Raw genomic sequence first — 19,612 nt, 5'->3', positions numbered from 1 at the left:
GACTGATGCTAAAGCTGAAGCTCCAGTACTTTGGCCACCTGATGCAAAGAAGTGATCCACTGGAAAAGACCCTGATGCTAGGAAAGATTGAAGGCAGGAGGAGAAGGGGAAGACAGAGGATGAGATGGTTGGATGGCATCACTGACAGGATGGACATGAGTTTGAGCAAGTTCCAGGAGTTGGTGATGGACAGGGAAGCCTGGCGTGCTGCAATCCATGGGGCCACAAAGAGTTGGACAAGACTAAGCAACTGAACTGTAATATAATACTGGCCATATAACTAACATTTAATACATATTAGGCCACCTTAAGAGAACAAACAAAACACTAGAAATTCAGGAAAATAATTTGCATGCAAATAATTGCTATATCTTATATATTTGTTAAGCTAGTCTCCAGTGCAAAATTTAATAATGGTACAAATTAGGTGGATATGAAATTGAAACTGTATTTATTACTTAAAGTTTCTTTTAATTTAAAGCTTTGATTTATGGAGACTGAACATATCACCTTTGGTCCAGAGGTTTGCATTATATTTGGTATAATAATCTGTGCTTTACACTGAAGGCAAAAAGCAAATTTTAAAACAGTATTCAAACTTTTTACCAAAGAGAGAGAAACCTGCTAATTTAAGTGCATAAGAAAAAAAGTTATAACATTTGTAGTCACAACAGTGTTATTCAAAGTGTTAATTAAACAATGTTATGTAAAATGGCAACAACAACAAAAAGTTCAAAGACTACTTTGTTGATACGGATAAACTCTTAGTTGCTTTTCATCTCAAATTGGATTTGATATTGATGTTATTAAGTTAACATGAGTTTTCAAACATACTTTGGACCTATGCAATTTTTATACTGGTATTCTACTTAAAAGTTAAATCAATCCATCTAAAAATATTGGAAATAATTTTGTCAAAGTAGATGAAAATATATAATAAATATTACTTATTGATAGTCTATTCAGTTACTGAGACTTTAACATATATTCAGAACAATTTGGGTACTTGAAACTACTCTTTCAAGTATAAATTTTATGGAATCTAAACACATTAAATGTCTGATAAAAATTTAGCTCTCAAATTGAAATTTTTTAGGAGTAAAAGGCACATCAATTTTTAAAGGCTTAGTATAAAGGAGTTTTTAAATATATCAATGATTTTTTAAATGCTTATGTTTTAAAATGATCATTTGAATACAGTGGACCACTATTTATTAAATTTATACAGATACCATAGAGTTAGATGTTGTTACTAAAGTATCATTTTACCTTTAAAACCTAGTATCTAATCTAGTAATTTCTATTACCTCAACTTTAGTCATCAACCATAATTTTTCGTCTATGTTGGCTGGTTGGTGAAATACTATGTCATGAACTGGTGCTTTGCTTAGTGTAGGGGCAAACTTTTAAAAGATGATTTTAAAGATGGAAGTGTGACAGGAAATTGAGCTTTGTGCAAGAGTAATAAAATTCAAGGTAGCCAATATCTTACATAATGATTTTTAAAGATTATCACACAGTTAGCAAAAGCACTTAAACAAAATTAAACCAAAAAGCTGCATTACTAATAGCACCCATCTGTAATTAAATATAATTTTCTAAAAGTTGATTTGAGGATCAGTTTTCTTCAGTTTCTGCCATTAAAATCATTAGTTTGACTTTAGATACAACCCACAATAATAAAAAAAAAGCATTATGTCATACTTCTTTGTTCTTCTTGATTTTAGGTGCCTAATATATGTGTCTCCAAAGTAGTCAATTACATATTGTGCTCCTTTTGGCAAAAGTTGCTAAATATAATCATAGATAAACTGAAAAAAAAATAAAATAAAAATGAGAACATTTAATTTCAGTGCAAAAATCAAACCTGGCATTATATAAATTGGCAACAGAAACTACAAAAAATTTTGAAAGAACACTGTTGATACTAATAAATGCTAAGTAGCTTTTCAAGTCATTGTCCCATATGCTACTCTAAATACATTCATAAAAATATCCACAGAGGTTGTTAGTGGTAGTTTCCCACTAGTGCAGTTTTTTTAAAAATCAGAATTATTAAGACATAATTCTAACTCCCTTAAAGTGTTAAAATATATTTCTGTTCTTCTGACTGGCAGTCACTGTAATAACAGTAACGAGTAGTAAACACGCAGTCTATGACGGTGTAGAGCAGTTCAAATATAGAAGAGACTGTCATATCCTTATTGCTGGGTTCTGAAGATTTCTCCGTATGGAAAACATAAGCAAGTGCTCATTTCTTCCCCTAAAACATATAATAGGAAGAATAATATTGAAGTTTAGCTTAAGTTATTTAAAAATAAATGTTGTAAACTCAAGAAAATCAAAAAAACCTTTAAGAAGTACAAACAGTAAGTCAATAAAGAAGGTAAAACAGATTAATAAAAAATGCTCAGTTAGACCTTAAGAAGTAAAAGATTTTTTAAAAAATAAATGAAGAACAAATAAACACAGTAGTAACATGGTAGATTTTAATCAATAATATAATAATCATTTGTGAAAGTGAAAGTGGCAGCCACTCAGAGGCGTCCGACTCTTTGCAACACCATGGACTCATCCACAGAATTCTCCAGGCCAGAACACTGGAGTGGGTAGCCTTTCCCTTCTCCAGGGCATCTTCCCAATCCAGGGATCTGAACCCAGGTCTCCCACATTGCAGGTGGATTCTTTACCAACTGAGCCACAAGGGAAGCCCAAGAACACTGGAGTGGGTAGCCTATCCCTTCTCCAGGGGATCCCGATCCAGAAATCGAAAAATCATTCATAAATGCTATATATACTGGTTAAACACAGAAATTGTCAAATTGGATTAGAAAAGCAAGACTCCACTCAGTGATGCCTATAACTAAAGTGAAAGTGAAAGTCACTCAGACCTGTCGGGCTCTTTGTGACCCGATGGACTATATAGTTCATGGAATTCTCCAGGCCAGAATACTGGAGTGGGTAGCCTTTCCCTTCTCCAGGGGATCTTCCCAATTCAGGGATCAAACCCAGGTCTCCCGCATTGGAGGTGGATTCTTTACCATCTGAGCCACAAGGAAGGCCTATAAGAAATCTGCATTAAATACAGATTATTATTATCAACAGACAGATAGGTTGAAGAGTAAAAGTGTAAAGCAAGATATACCAAAAGAAAGCTGGACTATGTTGATTTCAATTACAGTAGACTCAGAATAAGAAATATAGATAAAAAGCAAGATTAAATAACAATAGGGAATCAGTTCTCCAAGAAGACATAACAATCCTAAATGTGTATGCACCAAACAGCTCAGTTTCCGCTTAGTCTCCTCTGACTCTTTGTGGCCCTGTGGACTGTAGCATTCCAGGCTCCTCTGTCCATGGGATTTTCCAGGCAAGAATACTTGAGCAGGTTGCCATTTCCTACTCCAGGGGATATTTCTGACCCAGGGATCAAACATGTGTCTTTCATGCTTTCTGCATTGCAGGCAGATTCTTTACCACTTAGCCATGTGGGAAGCCTCTGCACCAAAAAACAGACTCTTAAATATATGTAAGCAAGCATTAATAGACTAAAAGGAGAAATAGACAAATTTACCATTATATTTGGAAAATTCAACCCCTCCTTTTCAGTATATGATAGAATGAGTAGACAGAAAATCAGTAAAAATATAAATGACCTGGACAATACCTAGCAATCACTTGATTTAATTGACATTTATAGAACATTCTATACAACCATAGCATAATACACATTCTTCTCAAACACAAAAAAACATTCATCAATATTGTGGCCAGTAGGAAAGATTTAAATTAAAAGGAATAAAATTCATACAAATGTCTTGGGCATTAACAAAATTAAAATAGCAATCAATAATAAAAGTTATCCAGAAAGTACCCAAATACTTGGAAATTAAATAATACATTTCTAAGTAATCCATAGGTTAAAGAAGAGGGACTTTTAAAAATATCTGAGAGTCTTCCCTGGTGGCTCAATGATAAAGAATCCGCTTGCCAATGCAGGAGACAAAGGTTTGATCCCTGGTTGGGGAAGATCCCACATGCCACATAGCAACTAAGCCCTTGTTCCAATTATAATAAGGGACTACTTAACTCTATGCTCATAAACTTGAAAATGTAAATGAAATACAATAATTCTTTAAAAAGAGAAACTATTAATGTTAAAAGTCACATCCCCCCAAAAGTGATAACCTGAATATTCCAGTATCTATTTTTTAAATTAAATATATAGCATAAAAACCTTCCGAAAAAGAAAAATCCAGGTCAGATAGTTCACTGCCAAATTTCACCAAACATTAAAAAAAAAAATTCTTTACAACCTCTTCCAAAAAATAGAAGAGACGGGTATCCTTTCCAATTAATTAAAAAAAAAATTGTATTGGTGTATAATTGATTTCCTTTTCAATTAATTGTATAAGGTCACATTATGAAAGAAGAAAACTATAGACCAATTTCACCCATAAATATAGATTCCAAGACTCTCATCAAAATATCAAAATAAATCCAGCAATATATTGAAAAAATACATCTCAGTCTAGTGGGGTTCAACCCATAAACAAAAGACTGATTCAACATTCAAACATCAATTAGTGTTATTTACCATATTAATAGGCTAAACTGAAAAAAAAAAAAAACCTCAGAAGATGCAAAAAAGTGTTTGACTAAGTTAATCATTTAGTCATAAAACTTCTCAACAAATTATATATAGAAAGAAACTTCGTTAAACTAATAAAGGCCATTTATGAAAAGTCTACAGTTCCAATCATACTTGATAAAAGACTGAATGCTTTCTTGATAAGAATTAGGAGCAAGAAAAGAGGTCCTTTCTCTCCACTTCTATTCAACATTGTACTGAAAGTCCTAGCCAGTGCAATTAAGCAAGGAAAAAAAAAATTAAAAGCATACCTGATTATCTATGTAGAAAATAACAAAGAATCTATGTATGCTTTAAAAATTTCCTAAAACAATAAGTGGTTTTTAAAGGATTAAAGATAAAAGATAATATAGAAGAGTCAGCAAAAAGCACTTGAAATTTAAAATTTTAGAAATCCCAATTATAATAGCACTTTGCTTCATAAATGGCTACTTATGTATAAATCTAAAAGCCTAATTAAAAGAGATTGTATCGAACAGTCTTTTGGACTCTGTGGGAGAGGGAGAGGGTGGGATGATTTGGGAGAATGGCATTGAAACATGTATAATATCATATAAGAAACGAATAGCCAGTCTAGGTTCGATGCAGGATATAGCATGTTTGCGGCTGGTGCACTGGGATGACCCAGAGGAATGGTATGGGGAGGGAGGTGGGAGGGGAGCTCAGGATTGGAAACACGTGTACACCCATGGCGGATCCATGTTGATGTATGGCAAAACCAATACAATATTATAAAGTAAAAAAAAAAAAATAATAATAATAAAATAAAATTAAAAAAAAAGAAAGAATATCATGAACAGAATTACCTTTACAAATAAATTAAGCAAAGGAAACATCCAATTGTAACTTTATTACATGTACTGTTTTTGTGAATTAATTTAATAAATAATTTGTGTGAGGCAAATGACAAGAATAAATCTTACCTAGGATAAAAAAAAAAAAAGAGATTGTCAGATTGGATCAAAAGGAAGGCTATCCTCAAGAAATTTGCTTTAAAGATAGAGGCATGACTGTAGTAAAACTGTAAAGGGGGAAAATAATATAACAAACTAATACTAATCAAAGGAAAGCTATATTAATATCAGGTAGTACAGATTTTAAAGGAAAACATAACCTGTGACAAATAGTACAATTTCAAAATGATAAACAGAGCAATTCAGCAACAGTTTATCAATCTACATATTTATATCCATCTCTCTCTAAAAAGAGAGTCAGGAGTCAAAAACCCAGACCTGATTAAGCTGTAAGTAGAAAGACTTATGTATTTATATACTTATTTACAGTTAGAAATGTTAATTTATAAAGGATAGGGCACATATATAGAAAATCAGTAAGGATTTAGAAGGGCTGAAGAACACAATTCTTATTAAAATCTAAGGCATTTTCATAGAAATTAAGCTCTTTTTAGACGGTATATGGAAATGGTGAAAACCTCAAAGAGTCAAAATAATTTTGAAAAAGAACACAACTGGAATATTCACAGTAACCAAATTCAAGATTTATTTATTGTAAAGCTAAAGTTATCAAAAGAGTGTGGTACTGGTAGAACAAGATAGATAAATGGATGAGAACAGAGTTTATGATAGATCTACATTTACATGGTCAATTAATTCTCAACAAAGATGCAAAGGGAATTCAGTCTAAAACACACAGTGCTGAAACAAATATTCATATGCAAAGGTATGAACTTTGATTCATATATAACATCAAATACAATTAACTTAAAAAGGACCATAGACCTACAAATCTGGAAAACTCAGCAGTGGTCACAGTATTGGAAAAGGTCAATTTTCATTCCAATCCCAAAGAAAGGCAATGCCAAACAATATTCAAACTACTGCACAATTGCACTCATCTCACACGCTAGCAAAGTACTGCTCAAAATTCTCCAAGCCAGGCTTCAACAGTATGTGAACCGTGTATTTCCAGATATTCAAGCTGGATTTAGAAAAGGCAGAGGGACCAGAGATCAAATTGCCAACATCTGCTGGATCATCGAAAAAGCAAGAGAATTCCAGAAAAACATCTACTGTTCTTTTATTGACTATGCCAAAGCCTTTGACCATGTGGGCCACAACAAACTGTGGAATATTCTGCAAGAGATGGTAATATTAGACCACCTGACCTGCCTCCTGAGAAATATGTATGCAGGTCTGGAAGCAACAGTTAGAACTGGACATGGAACAACAGACTGGTTCCAAATAGGGAAAGGAGTACATCAAGGTTGTATGTTGTCACCTGCTTATTTAACTTCTATGCAGAGTACATCATGAGAAATGCTAGATTGGATGAAGCACAAGCTGGAATCAAGATTGCCAGGAGAAATATCAATAACCTCAGGTATGCAGATGACACCCCTTATGGCAGAAAGCAAAGAACTAAAGAGCCTCTTGATGAAGGTGAAAGAGGAAAGTGAAAAAGTTGGCTTAAAGCTCAACATTCAGAAAACTAAGATCATGGCATCTGGTCCCATCACTTCATGGCAAATAGATGGGGAACAATGGAAACAGTGACAGACTTTATTTTGAGGGGCTCCCAAATCACAGCAGATGGTGACTGCAGCCATGAAATAAAAGACACTTGCTCCTTGGAAGAAAAGCTATGACAAAGCTAGACAGCATATTAAAAAGCAGAGACATTACTTTACCAACAAATGTCCGTCTAGTCAAGGCTATGGTTTTTCCAGGAGTCATGTATGGATGTGAGAGTTGGACTGTGAAGAAAGCTGAGCACCGACAAATTGATGCTTTTGAACTGTGATGTTGGAGAAGACTCTTGAGAGTCCCTTGGACTGCAAGGAGATCCAACCAGTCTATCTTAAACAAAATCAGTCCTGAATATTCATTGGAAGGACTGATGCTGAAGCTGAAACTCCAGTACTTTGGCCACCTGATGCGAAGAACCTACTCTTTGGAAAAGACCCTGATGTTGGGAAATATTGAAGGTGGGAGGAGAAGGGGATGACAGAGGATAAGATGGTTGGATGGCATCACCGATGCAGTGGACATTAGTTTGAGTAGGCTCCAGGAGTTGGTGAAAGACAGGGAAGCCTGGCATGCTGAAGTCCATGGGGTCGCAAAGAGTGGGACATGACTGAGCGACTGAACTGAACTGAATAACACTATAAAAATTCTGGTCGAAAACATAAGAGAAAAGTCTTCATTACCTTGAGGTATAAATCCAGTATTTCTTTGATAGCAGACAAAAAGTGGAAACCATATAAGTTAAAAATGGACAAATTAAGGACATCTGCACTTGGAAAGATGCTGATAATATAATGAACACAAGTCATATACAGGAAGAAAGCATTTGCCAGTCCCACATTTTATTTGTATCCAAAATATATAATAAACTCTGTAAATTCAGTGATAAGAAAACAAACTACCCAATTTATTTAATAGGTAGAAACTTTGAACAGACACTTCACAAAAGCAGATATATGAATGGCAAACGACCACATGAAAAGATGGTCAATATCAAACATCACTGGAGAAATTAAAATTAAAACCTTACTGAAATGCTATCACACACTTATTAGCATGGCTAAAGTTGAAAGGATTGGTCATATTCAATGATACTAAGGATGGGGAATAACTGGAATCTTCAAATGGTTCTGTCAGAATGTAAAATGGTAAAGCCGTTTTGGGAAACAGTTTCACTTGATAGTTCCTTTCAAAGTTGAACACACATCTACCATATAATCAGACTATTCTACTCCCAGATATTTACACAAGATAAATGAAAGCCAATATTCATATAAAGATTTTATATGTCATAGCAGCTTTAGTTTTCATAGTAAAAAACTAGAAACAACCCAAATGTTCATCAGGAGGTGAACAGATAAACATACTGTGATATATCCATATGAAGAAATACCATTTATCCATAAAAAGAAATGAACTGACACATTTGACAACGTGAATTTCAAAATAATCATGCCAAATAGTCAATGAAAACAATACAAATAACAATAAAATAATAATATTTGTGGAAACAATATTTTTTTGACCACAATTATATGAAATTAGAAATCAACTACAGAAAGAAAACCAGGAAAAGAACAAACACACAGAGACTAAACAACAGGCTATTTAAAAAATGAATTCAAAGAGGAAATAAGAAAATACCTCAAGATAAATCAAAATGGAAACAAAATATTCCAAAATCTATGGGATGCTGCAAAAGCAGGTATAAGAGGGAAGTTCACATATATACACATACTTTACTATATACTTGAAACTAACACATTGTTGTGCATTAGCCATACTTCAATAAAAAATTAAATTACATTAAGGAACAATCTAAAATAGCTCCATGGGGCTATTTATCTTGATTTTATGCCATCTAAATACTGTTATATATGCCATTAATGATTATGTAAATGATCAATGCAATAAATAAGGACAGAAAGTGCTGTGAATCACATTATCAAGTATTCTTTGTTCACGGACATTGTATTTTATATCACTATAGTAATATTATATCATAGAAAAGAACCCTCTGAGAAAATGTTTAATATTGATATCACCCCACTGAATTACCATTCAGCCTATCTTCCTTTAAGTATTATCCTCAAAAGTCTTGGCTATCTTCTAGGCAAAGAGTTAGTGAACTCTCAGTCTCTGAGAATTCTAATTTGGATTCCAGTTGCCAAAGATACTGTATTGAACATGACAATGTTTCTGTCCTTTTGTTGCTTAAATTCTAGTGAGAGAAAAACTAAACTAAATAAATAATAAATAGATAAGTAAAAAGCAAGTTCAATTCTAAAGGTAATTAAGTGATATTAAGAAAATAGGTTAATGGAAAAGAGGGTCACTGGGTGGCTATTTTAGGTCAAGTGGTTGGGGAAGACCTCTTTAGGTAACTTTTAAGCTGGACTTGAATGATCAGGAGGAGCCAGCCTTGCAGAAAATTGGGAAGAAGTAAGGCAAAATGCCAAGGTGAATAGGAAGAGTAAATATAAGTACATCTGTCCCAGCTGTTTTACAATACTACCTTCTCTAGGTCATTGAGTCAATCACACCTCTGTCAGAGAGATACACCAGTACTAGTAGCCAACCATGCACCCACACAACCTTACAGTTATAGCTCTGAATTAATATAATCCATTTTGGAGGTTAGGAGGGTAGGTGGGGAGGGTGGCTCTATCACTCCCTGAAGACTAAACGTGATAAGAAATCACAAGCCACCATGGCTACTTCTACTGAATGGTCATAACATTCCCAAATTTTGGATAACTTTTTAAAAAGGATATTGTTGATCATAGGGGAAAAAAAAAAAGAGAGTGAAGAATTAATGCAAATTCACAACTACTGGCAACACAATTCAAAAAGTATAACTTATACTCAAGAACAACAGAAGCAAATGTTTCCCACTTCCACAGATAATCTGAGAATATGTTCACCAGAACTAAAATAACTCAACTTAGTTGTGAAAGTGAAAGTGTTAATAGCTCAGTATCTAGCTCTTTGTGATGCCATGTACTGCACCTTGCCAGGTTCCTCTGTCCATGGAATACTCCAGGCAAGAATACTGGAGTGGGTAGCCATTCCCTTCTCCAGGGGGTCTTCCCAATCCAGGGATCAAACCTGGGTCTTCAGATGTTATGACCATTGCAGTCAGATTCTTTACTGTCTGAGCCATCAGGGTAGCTCCAACTTAGAAGCACAAGACATATAAACACTACCAAGATAAGATATAAACATAGACTTGAGAAATATCATTGAATACTTTTTAAAAGTCAATTATTGGTGCATTATTGATTTACAACGTTGTGTTAGTTTTAGGTGCACAGCAAAGTGAGTCAGTTATACATATGCCTATATCTGCTCCTTTTTTTTTTTTAAGATTCTTTTCCCATATAAGGCATTGCACAGTACTGAGTAGAGTTCCCTGAGTTATACAGCAGGTTATTCTTAGTTATCTACTTTATATATAGTCGTGACTGAATATTTTTATACCAAGTAGTTGAATTTTCATCTGTATGAGACTGAGAATTACTAAAAGTTATTTGAGAATGGCAATGACCAATCTAGAAACTTGGTGCAGAATAGAGATCAGGAGCAGAGAGGTCAGTTAGAAAGCTACTATAATAATTAAATTAAGAACTAATGACTGTTTGAACTTAAGTAATAGATTAATCTGCATTTAGATGCTTATATCTGACAGACAGAGTGCCTGATGAACTATAAGGTTCATGACATTGTAGAGGAGACAGGGATCAAGACCATCCCCAAGAAAAAGATATGCAGAAAAGCAAAATGGCTGTCTGAGAAGGCCTTACAAATAGCTGTGAAAAGAAGAGAAGTGAAAAGCAAAGGAGAAAAGTAAATATATACCCATTTGAATGCAGAGTTCCAAAGAATAGCAAGAAGAGATAAGAAAGCCTTTCTCATGATCAATGCAAAGAAATAGAGGAAAACAATAGAATGGTAAAGACTAGAGATCTCTTCAAGAAAATTAGAGCTACCAAGGGAACATGTTATGCAAAGATGGGCTTGATAAAGGACAGAAATGGTATGGACCTAACAGAAGCAGAATATATTAAGAAGAGGTGGCAAGAATACACACAAGAACTGAACAAAAAAAGAGCTTCACGACCAAGATAATCACGATGGTGTGATCACTCACCTAGAGCCAGACATCCTGGAATGTGAAGTCAAGTAGGCCTTAGAAACCATCACTATGAACAAAGCTAGTGGAGGTGATGGAATTCTAGTTGAGCTATTTCAAATCCTGAAAGATGATGCTGTGAAAATGCTGCACTCAATATGCCAGCAAATTCGGAAAACTCAGCAGTGGCCACAAGACTGGAAAACGTCAGTTTTCATTCCAATCCCAAGGAAAGGCAATGCCAAAGAATGCTCATACTACTGCACAATTGCACTCATTTCACACGGTAGTAAAGTAATGCTCAAAATTCTCCAAGCCAGGCTTCAGCAGTACATGAACTGTGAACTTCCAGATGTTCAAGCTGGTTTTAGAGAAGGCAGAGGAACCAGAGATCAAATCGCCAACATCTGCTGGATCATCGAAAAAGCAAGAGTTCCAGAAGAACATCTATTTCTACTTTATTGACTATGCCAAAGCATTTGACTGTGTGGATCACAATCAACTGTGGAAAATTCTGAAAGACATGGGAATACCAGACCACCTGACCTGCCTCTAGAGAAACCTATGTGCAGGTCAGGAAGCAACAATTAGAAGTGGACACGGAACAACAGACTGGTTCCAAATAGGAAAAGGAATACATCAAGGCTGTATATTGTCACCCTGCTTATTTAACTTCTATGCAGAATACATCAAGAGAAACGCTGGGCTGGAAGAAGCACAAGCTGGAATCAAGATTGCCAGGAGAAATATCAATAACCTCTGATATGCAGATGACACCACCCTTATGGCAGAAAGTAAAGAGGAACTAAAAAGCCTCTTGATGAAAGTGAAAGAGGAGAGGAAAAATGTTGGCTTAAAGCTCAACATTCAGAAAACGAAGATCATGGCATCTGGTCCCATCACTTCATGGGAAATAGATGGGAAAACAATGGAAACAGCAGCAGACTTTATTTTGGGGGGGGGGGGGGGCTCTAAAATCACTGTAGATGGTGATTGCAGCCATGAAATTAAAAGATGCTTACTCCTTGGAAGGAAAGTTATGACCAACCTACTTAGCACATTCAAAAGCAGAGACATTACTTTGCCAACAAAGGTCCATCTAGTCAAGGCTATGGTTTTTTCAGTAGTCACGTATGGATGTGAGAGTTGGACTGTGAAGAAAGCTGAGCGCCAAAGAATTGTTGCTTTTGAACTGCAGTGTTGGAGAAGACTCTTGAGAGTCCCTTGGAGTGCAAGGAGATCCAACCAGTCCATTCCAAAGGAGATCAGTCTGGGTATTCTCTGGAAGGACTGATGCTAAAGCTGAAACTCCAATACTTTGGCCACCTGATACAAAGAGTTGACTCATTGGAAAAGACTGATGCTGGGAGGGATTGGGGGCAGGAGGAGAAGGAGACAACAGAGGATGAGATGGCTAGATGGCATCACCGACTCGATGGACATGAGTTTGAGTGAACTCTAGGATTTGGTGATGGACAGGGAGGCCTGGTGTGCTGCAATACATGGGGTTGCAAACAGTCGGACATGACTGAGCAACTGAACTGAATGGATTAATCTGTCAATGATCACCTTTCAAAATTCTCAATATCCACTGTTGACAAGAATGCTGTAAAATAGGCACTGTAGAATATTGCTGGTAGAAATGGAATTTGTACTTTTCTGAGGTACAATGGAGAGGGATTGGATTTAAGAGACAGAGGAGAAGAGATAAAAAAGACCAGAAGACTAATAGATATCAAGGATGAGAAAAGAGAATAGATATATTGAAGATGACTATGAGATTTCAAGTCTGATTATGCAAGGTGACCAGACTATTAACAGAAATGAGGTAACAAGAGGAGATGACAGGAAAGAGAAGAACATACTCAACAGATCATGAGGACCTGCATTGAGTCCTCAAGATACTGCTTAACCTAGGAAAAATTCACTTGAATTTAGCGTGTATATTTACATATGTAAAATGATGCAAGGATGATTCAATATCTGCAAATCAATCAATGTGATACACCACAATAATAAAAGGATAAAAATCACAAGATCATAAAAAGCATTTGACAAAATTCAGCATCCATTCATGATTAAAAAAAATACTCTCATCAAATTGTATAGAGGGAACATATCTCAGCATAGTAAAGGCCATGTATGATAGAATCACAGCTAATATCACCTCAGTGCTGAAAAGCTGAAAGCATTTCCTCTAAAACTGGGAACAAGATAAGATGCCCACTTGTACCACTTCTAAATAAATGGTACTAGAAGTTCTAGCCATGGCACTCACATAACAAAAAGAAATTAAAGCTATTCAAATTAAAGGAAGGGCAGAACGGCAAAAATGGGGCTTCCCCGCTGGCACAGCAGTAAAGAATCCGCCTGCAGTGCAGGAAATTCAGGAGATGCAGGTTCGATCCCTAGGGAAGGAAGCTCCCCTGGAGTAGGAAATGGCAACCCAGTATTTTTGCCTGGAAAATTCCATGGACAGAGGATCCTGGCAGGTTACAGTCCATGGGGTCACAAAGAGACACAACTTAGACTAAATGACAAAAACAGGGGTAAAAATGACACTACTTGCAGATGACACAATACTCTACATAGAGAAACCTAAAGTCTCCACCCAAAAGCTATTACAACTAAAGAATGAATTCAGTAAGGTTGCAGGATACAAGATTAATATACAGAAATCTGTTAGTTTACTATACACTAATAATGAACTACCAGAAAGAGAAAGCAAGCAAACAATCTTGTTTAAAACTGTGTTAATAAAATACTTAGGAAAAACTTAATCAAGGAGGTTAAAGACCTATACTTTGAAAACTATAAAACATGGATAAAGGAAATTTGTAGATGATACAAAGAAATGGAAAGATATTCTGTGGTCATAAATTGGACAAATTAATATTGTTAAAATAACCATACTATCCAAAGCAATCTATAAATTTAATGCAATCTCTATCATCATAACCAGCACATTTTTCACTAACGAGAATAATCGGAAAATTCATACAAAACTGCAAAAGACCCCTAATTGCTAAAGCAATCTTGAGAAAAAAGAACAAAGCTAGAGGTATCACCTTCTCAGATTTCAGACTGCATGAAAAAGTCTTGAAATCAAAATGCTGGTATTGTCACAAAAACAGACACACAGATCAATGGAACAGAATAGAGAGCCAGGAAATAAATCCACACACTTAAGGTCAATAAATCTATAACAAAAATGTAAGACTATACAGTGGAAAGAAAGATAGTCTCAGTTCTGGGAAAACTGGACAGCTACATGTAAAGAAATGAGATTAGAACATTTCCTCACATTTTAGCCAAAAATAAACTCAAAATGATTTAACAATCTAAATGTATGCAACTGAACTGAACTGAACTGAAAGCCATAAAACTTATAGAAGAGAATACAGGTAGACCACTCTTTGATATAAATGTAAGCAATATTTTTTTTTTTGGACTTCTCTCCTAAGGCAAATGAAACACATGCAAAAATAAAGCATGAAACTAAATTGAACTTATACACTTTTGCACAGCAAATGAAATGATTATTAAAATTAAAAGACAATGTATTGAATGGGACAAAATATTTGCAAATGATATGACCAATAAGGGGTTACTATCCAAAGTATAGTTCGATTATCTTTTCTTAGATATTATATCTTTATTAGATATATGTAATATTGATCTATCACCAGCTTGAAGCCTGATAATTTCTCCCTCGTGTACATACAGTAAAACTTCTAATTTTTAATGTTTTCATTACAATTGACTATCATTGTCAATTTTCTTATAAAAGTTTCTCTAGTGTCCAGGTAATAATTTATTTGCAATTCAGGGTAACTGAAATGGTTCAGTCTTATCCTTGCATATTACTGTTTCCTTGAGAATTTCCAGGACAACGTTAGAAAGCAAACAAACAAAAAACTAGTGGTAAGGGCATGAATCCTTGTCTTGCTCATCCGCGCATCTCTTACAGCAATTGGAATGTGTTTTGTCAAAAAATTTAATATTTACTAAAGAGAAGATTGACCTAAAATTCTCTGGTGAACCAAATATCTTTAACTGCCAATAATCTGGAATACAGAATTTTCTGGCCCCCTTTTACAGGTGGAAATATTGAGGTTCAAAAAGTTTATCATTTACACAATGCCCGAGGGTTAGTTTAAACAAAATTTCTCCCAAACTCTTTTTCTGCTATGTGAATAGTGACTGTTAAGGTACTTGAAGAAAGCTGGCTCTGGCATCACTGCTGTGTTCCTTTCAGACTTAAGGCTGTTAAGCCAAGGTTCCAACAAGGCACAGTTACCCTAATAGTCAACCCTGGGCTGGGTCTCCGCAGTAGTCAACACCAGCCCTGTGGCGAGGCGGGGTCTCACGCTCTAACCTATATGATTTACAGGTTTGGGGGGCGAGAGGCAGGTTGGAAATCACAGCTTATCGGATGGAGCCACGATCCTTGAAGACAGCTCCTGGCTCTCAAACCAAGAGGAAGGCCAAGGTTTGCTGGTCTTCAGCGCTGATCTTTCTCTCAGCTCGAGTCGCCTCCTCTCCGCCCCCTGCAGGCCGACCAGGGAGCTGCTCAGGGGCCGAGCTGGGCCGGGAGCACTGAGCCGACAGCTCCGGCCCGCTGGGCTGTGGCGGCGGTTCCAGCGACTGCAGGCCGGCCACCCGGGCGCGGGGACAGCGGGCCATGGCGCGGGTGCTGATCGTGGGCGCCGGGCTGACGGGAAGCTTGTGCGCGGCGCTGCTGAGGAGGGAGGCGTCCAGTCCTCTGCGCCTCACTGTGTGGGACAAGGCCGAGGATTCAGGTGGGTCGTTTCCGGACGGAAGCCAGGGAAACGAAGCCGCCGGGCACGCTGGCTTCTAAGGCGGCGTGGGCCTTCTCCGAGTAAGGCCCGGGGGAACACGCAGCAGGTCGGCGGGCGCCGGTCACGTGATCGGAGACTTCCGGCGCCCGGGACGGCCAGAAGAGTGGGCGCGAGTTGGGGCGGCGACCCAGGCCGGGCGGTGGGGCGGGTGGGGGCGGGGCGGGACGCCGGAGCGCTTCCCTGGGAGGCCTGAGCGGCCTGGGAGGCATCCTGACTGGAGTTTGCAAAGCTTGGGGCTGCCGCAGTCAGCAAGAAGTGAAATTTTTTCCTTGGCTGCTCTGTATCCTGGCAGCTTTCTTTAGATTATGAGAATCCTCCAGTGCCCATTGACCACGACTTTCCGAAGGTCTATCTACTTGAGAGAATCCTGTCACTCTCCTGAAGCCTGACAGCAAGAGGGAAAGCATTCGTTGATTCATTCATTCTGACATTTCATTCATTATTTTGTTTTCTTTGGTCCGTTCATTCATTCCCTTTTTTCAGATCAGTACGTAGATGCGGCAGGCACATTGCTGAAGGCTGCTGTATATTCATGTGTCCTTTTAAAAAAATATCTCACAGCCCCTGACTGAATTGTCTCTGTTAATTACTTCCTAGCAGTGTTAGATGACAAAACCTTGAACTTAAAAAACAAACAAACAATTTTTTTTAGATTTCTGGAATCTGGAGAAAACAAGATTTTAAAATGTATTAATTATGATGACATCTAAAAGTAAAAAATTAAAAATATATTTTCTGAAACAGTTCTAAGTTATCCATTGGTGTAACCTGGGGTGATCAGTGTTAATTGTGAAATATTCATTCTAATATATTAAGATATTTTCCTGGGGACTAATTCAAGGAGGAAGAATGACTACAGCCAGCAGTCCTCATAATCCACAGAGCACAGTGGACTTGGGTGCCCAGTACATCACCTGCACTCCTCATTATGCCAAAATACACCAAAGGTGAGTTAGTTGAAAGGAATGGTATCAAGCCTTGCTGGTTGAGGATGTAAAAAGATACAAATCATCCATTTTTAACAGAGTTAAGCTTTGACTCTTGTAATATAGTGAAATTATATCATCATCATCATTGATCATAATGTTAATAGCAATAAAAGATTCACATGAGTAAAGTGGGAAAACTGCAATACATGCCTCTCCAATTGTGAAGATCAGGTGAGATGTTATATGGAATATGGCAAGGGCTCAATAAATACCAGTTAACTATGTTGGTGTTGAGAAAGACGACAGCTAACTGTGATGGAAGTCAAATCTTAACCAGATTTAAAATCGGTGTAATGAATACTGTTCTGTTTATTTTCACTGACTTTAATTTAAAATATATGAGAAAGTAGACCTTTGACTACGGTCAGCAAAAGACTATGGATTCTCAAAATATTTCCATTCTTCACCAAAAGTATGTCTTATTAACAGAAAACATATGTTGAGTTGTTTATAAGAAGATTTCTAGGTTTTATTTAGGATTATAATCTCGAAGAATTGTTTGAAGAGAGTATAATGTTTAGAGCTAAGTATAGCATATAGTTATGTTATCCATTTTGATTTTTTCAGTTTTTATGATGAATTGTTAGCTGGTGGCATTTTGAAGCCTCTGACCTCTCCTATTGATGGAATGGTGATAAAAGAAGGAGATTGTAACTTTGTAGCACCTCATGGAGTTTCTTCAATTAGTAAACATTACTTGAAACAATCAGGTGAGAATAAAATTTTCTCTGCCTTCTTTTAAAGTAAGCATTTTAAACTAAAAGTTATACACATAAATAAATATTAATACTGTAAGGAAAGTTATAAAATAGATGTTCTCCTATGCACCACTCAATAGCTGGTTTTCTTCCCCTAAAGTAATCACTGTTTCCTATATATGCTTCCAGGAAAATGTTTATGCATCTATCTTTTGCTCTATGTGGCTATCTCTATTTCCCTATTCATAGACATTTGTATATATTCTTTTTTAAAACATAGATGAGATTATTTTATATAAGCCATTCTATGCTTTATTTCACCTATGTTTATAACAAACCAATCTCTATCTCTGTCTCTCTACCTATGTCTATGTCTATCCTATTGATACTATCTCTCTGGAGAGCCCTGACTAATATATAATCATTGACTGAATCTTATCTTTGGTCTATTTTCATATCAGCAAACTCAGTGTTCTTCATTCTTTTCAATGCCTGTTCAGTATTACATGATATATATATATATATATATATATATATATATATGTCATTATTTATTTAACTGTTTACTTTCTGTTAAGTATGTAGATTGTTTGGGGAGTTAGGGATTGTTTTGCTTTATGCTAGTACCAATATTGCTGCAATTTCTAACTCTGAGACACTTTTGAAAGTATATCTGTAGGATTAGTTCCTAACAGTATAGGAGGGGTGTCAATAGTTTGTGCATTTTTTATTTAACTAAGTTGTGTGATCTATTCCTATCAAGGAATATATCATCAATAGCAAATGAAAACATGTCTTTCTGTACATCTTGATATTATGGAAAATAAAACTTTTTGCCCATATGATGGGTTGAAATGATATTTCCTTGTGTTATGATTTACATTTACTTAGTTATGAGTGAGTTTATGCACCTTTGTTTTGCTAACCAAGTCTGTGCATTTTTTTCTGTAAATGTCTTATAACCTTTGCCTAGTTTCTATGAGGATTTTCATATGTTTTTATGTATGAGTGTTTTAAAATGGACTTTTTTGAGACTTTGTATTATTTAATAAGCTATATCTAGAATAATTACTGTTTTGGACTACATCAAATATTACTTGGGCTTCTCTGGTGGCCCAGATGGTAAAGAATCTGCCTGCAATGCAGGAGACCTGGGTTTGATCCCTGGGTTGGGAAAATGGAGAAGGGAATGGAGAATTCCGAGGACAGAGGAGCCTGGCAGACTACAGCCCATGGGGTCTCAAAGAGTCTGACCTGACTGAGCAACAAAGCACAGCACAGCGCAAATATTACTTATTGTGAAGCCTGAGAATCCCAATACTGGGCATGAGAGAAGGCAGTGAGGTTGAATATACAATATGAGGACACAGTAAATACCATTCCAGGGAAGGCCATTTCTTCATCTAGGATTTAGAATATTATGGTGTAGTCATCAGGATTTTCCAGAAAGAAACAGAACTGAAAGAATATATTTATATAGATAGGTAAATTTATTGTACAGAATTAGCTGATGTGATTTTGGAGGCTGGCAAGTCTGAAGATCTGACAGGTGAATTGACAAGCTAGAGATCCAGGAGAGCTGATGGTTTAGTTTCAGTCCAAAAGCCTGAGACCCTGGAGAGCTGAAGGTACAGTTCCAGTTTTGGTGCTGGCAAGCTCAACACTCAAGAAGAGCAGATGTTTCAGTCCAAGTCTGAAGGTAGGAGAATGAAACAGTGTCCCAGTTCAAAGGCTATCAGACAGGAAGACTTTTTTACTGGTGGGAGGGTCAGCCTTTCTGTTTTATTCAGGCCTGTG

The 19,612-nt window shown here is 36.4% G+C and overlaps 1 protein-coding gene across 1 annotated transcript in view; it reads left to right on the top strand.

Annotated features, from left to right (window-relative positions):
• The first annotated feature begins 15,941 nt into the window (after positions 1 to 15,941).
• The window catches only part of RNLS (renalase, FAD dependent amine oxidase), a 282,885-nt gene continuing 279,214 nt past the window's right edge, over positions 15,942 to 19,612 (top strand). Inside the window, exons 1-3 of the mRNA XM_052661081.1 lie at positions 15,942 to 16,068; positions 16,970 to 17,075; positions 17,685 to 17,827. Coding sequence (XP_052517041.1) covers positions 15,951 to 16,068; positions 16,970 to 17,075; positions 17,685 to 17,827 — 367 coding nt within the window. The 5' untranslated portion in view covers positions 15,942 to 15,950. The remainder of the gene's footprint in view (positions 16,069 to 16,969; positions 17,076 to 17,684; positions 17,828 to 19,612) is intronic.

The sequence above is a fragment of the Budorcas taxicolor genome, chromosome 23 (genome assembly GCF_023091745.1).
Source record: "Budorcas taxicolor isolate Tak-1 chromosome 23, Takin1.1, whole genome shotgun sequence".
NCBI classification, from domain to species: Eukaryota; Metazoa; Chordata; class Mammalia; order Artiodactyla; family Bovidae; genus Budorcas; species Budorcas taxicolor.
This window is presented reverse-complemented; position numbering and strand designations above follow the sequence as displayed.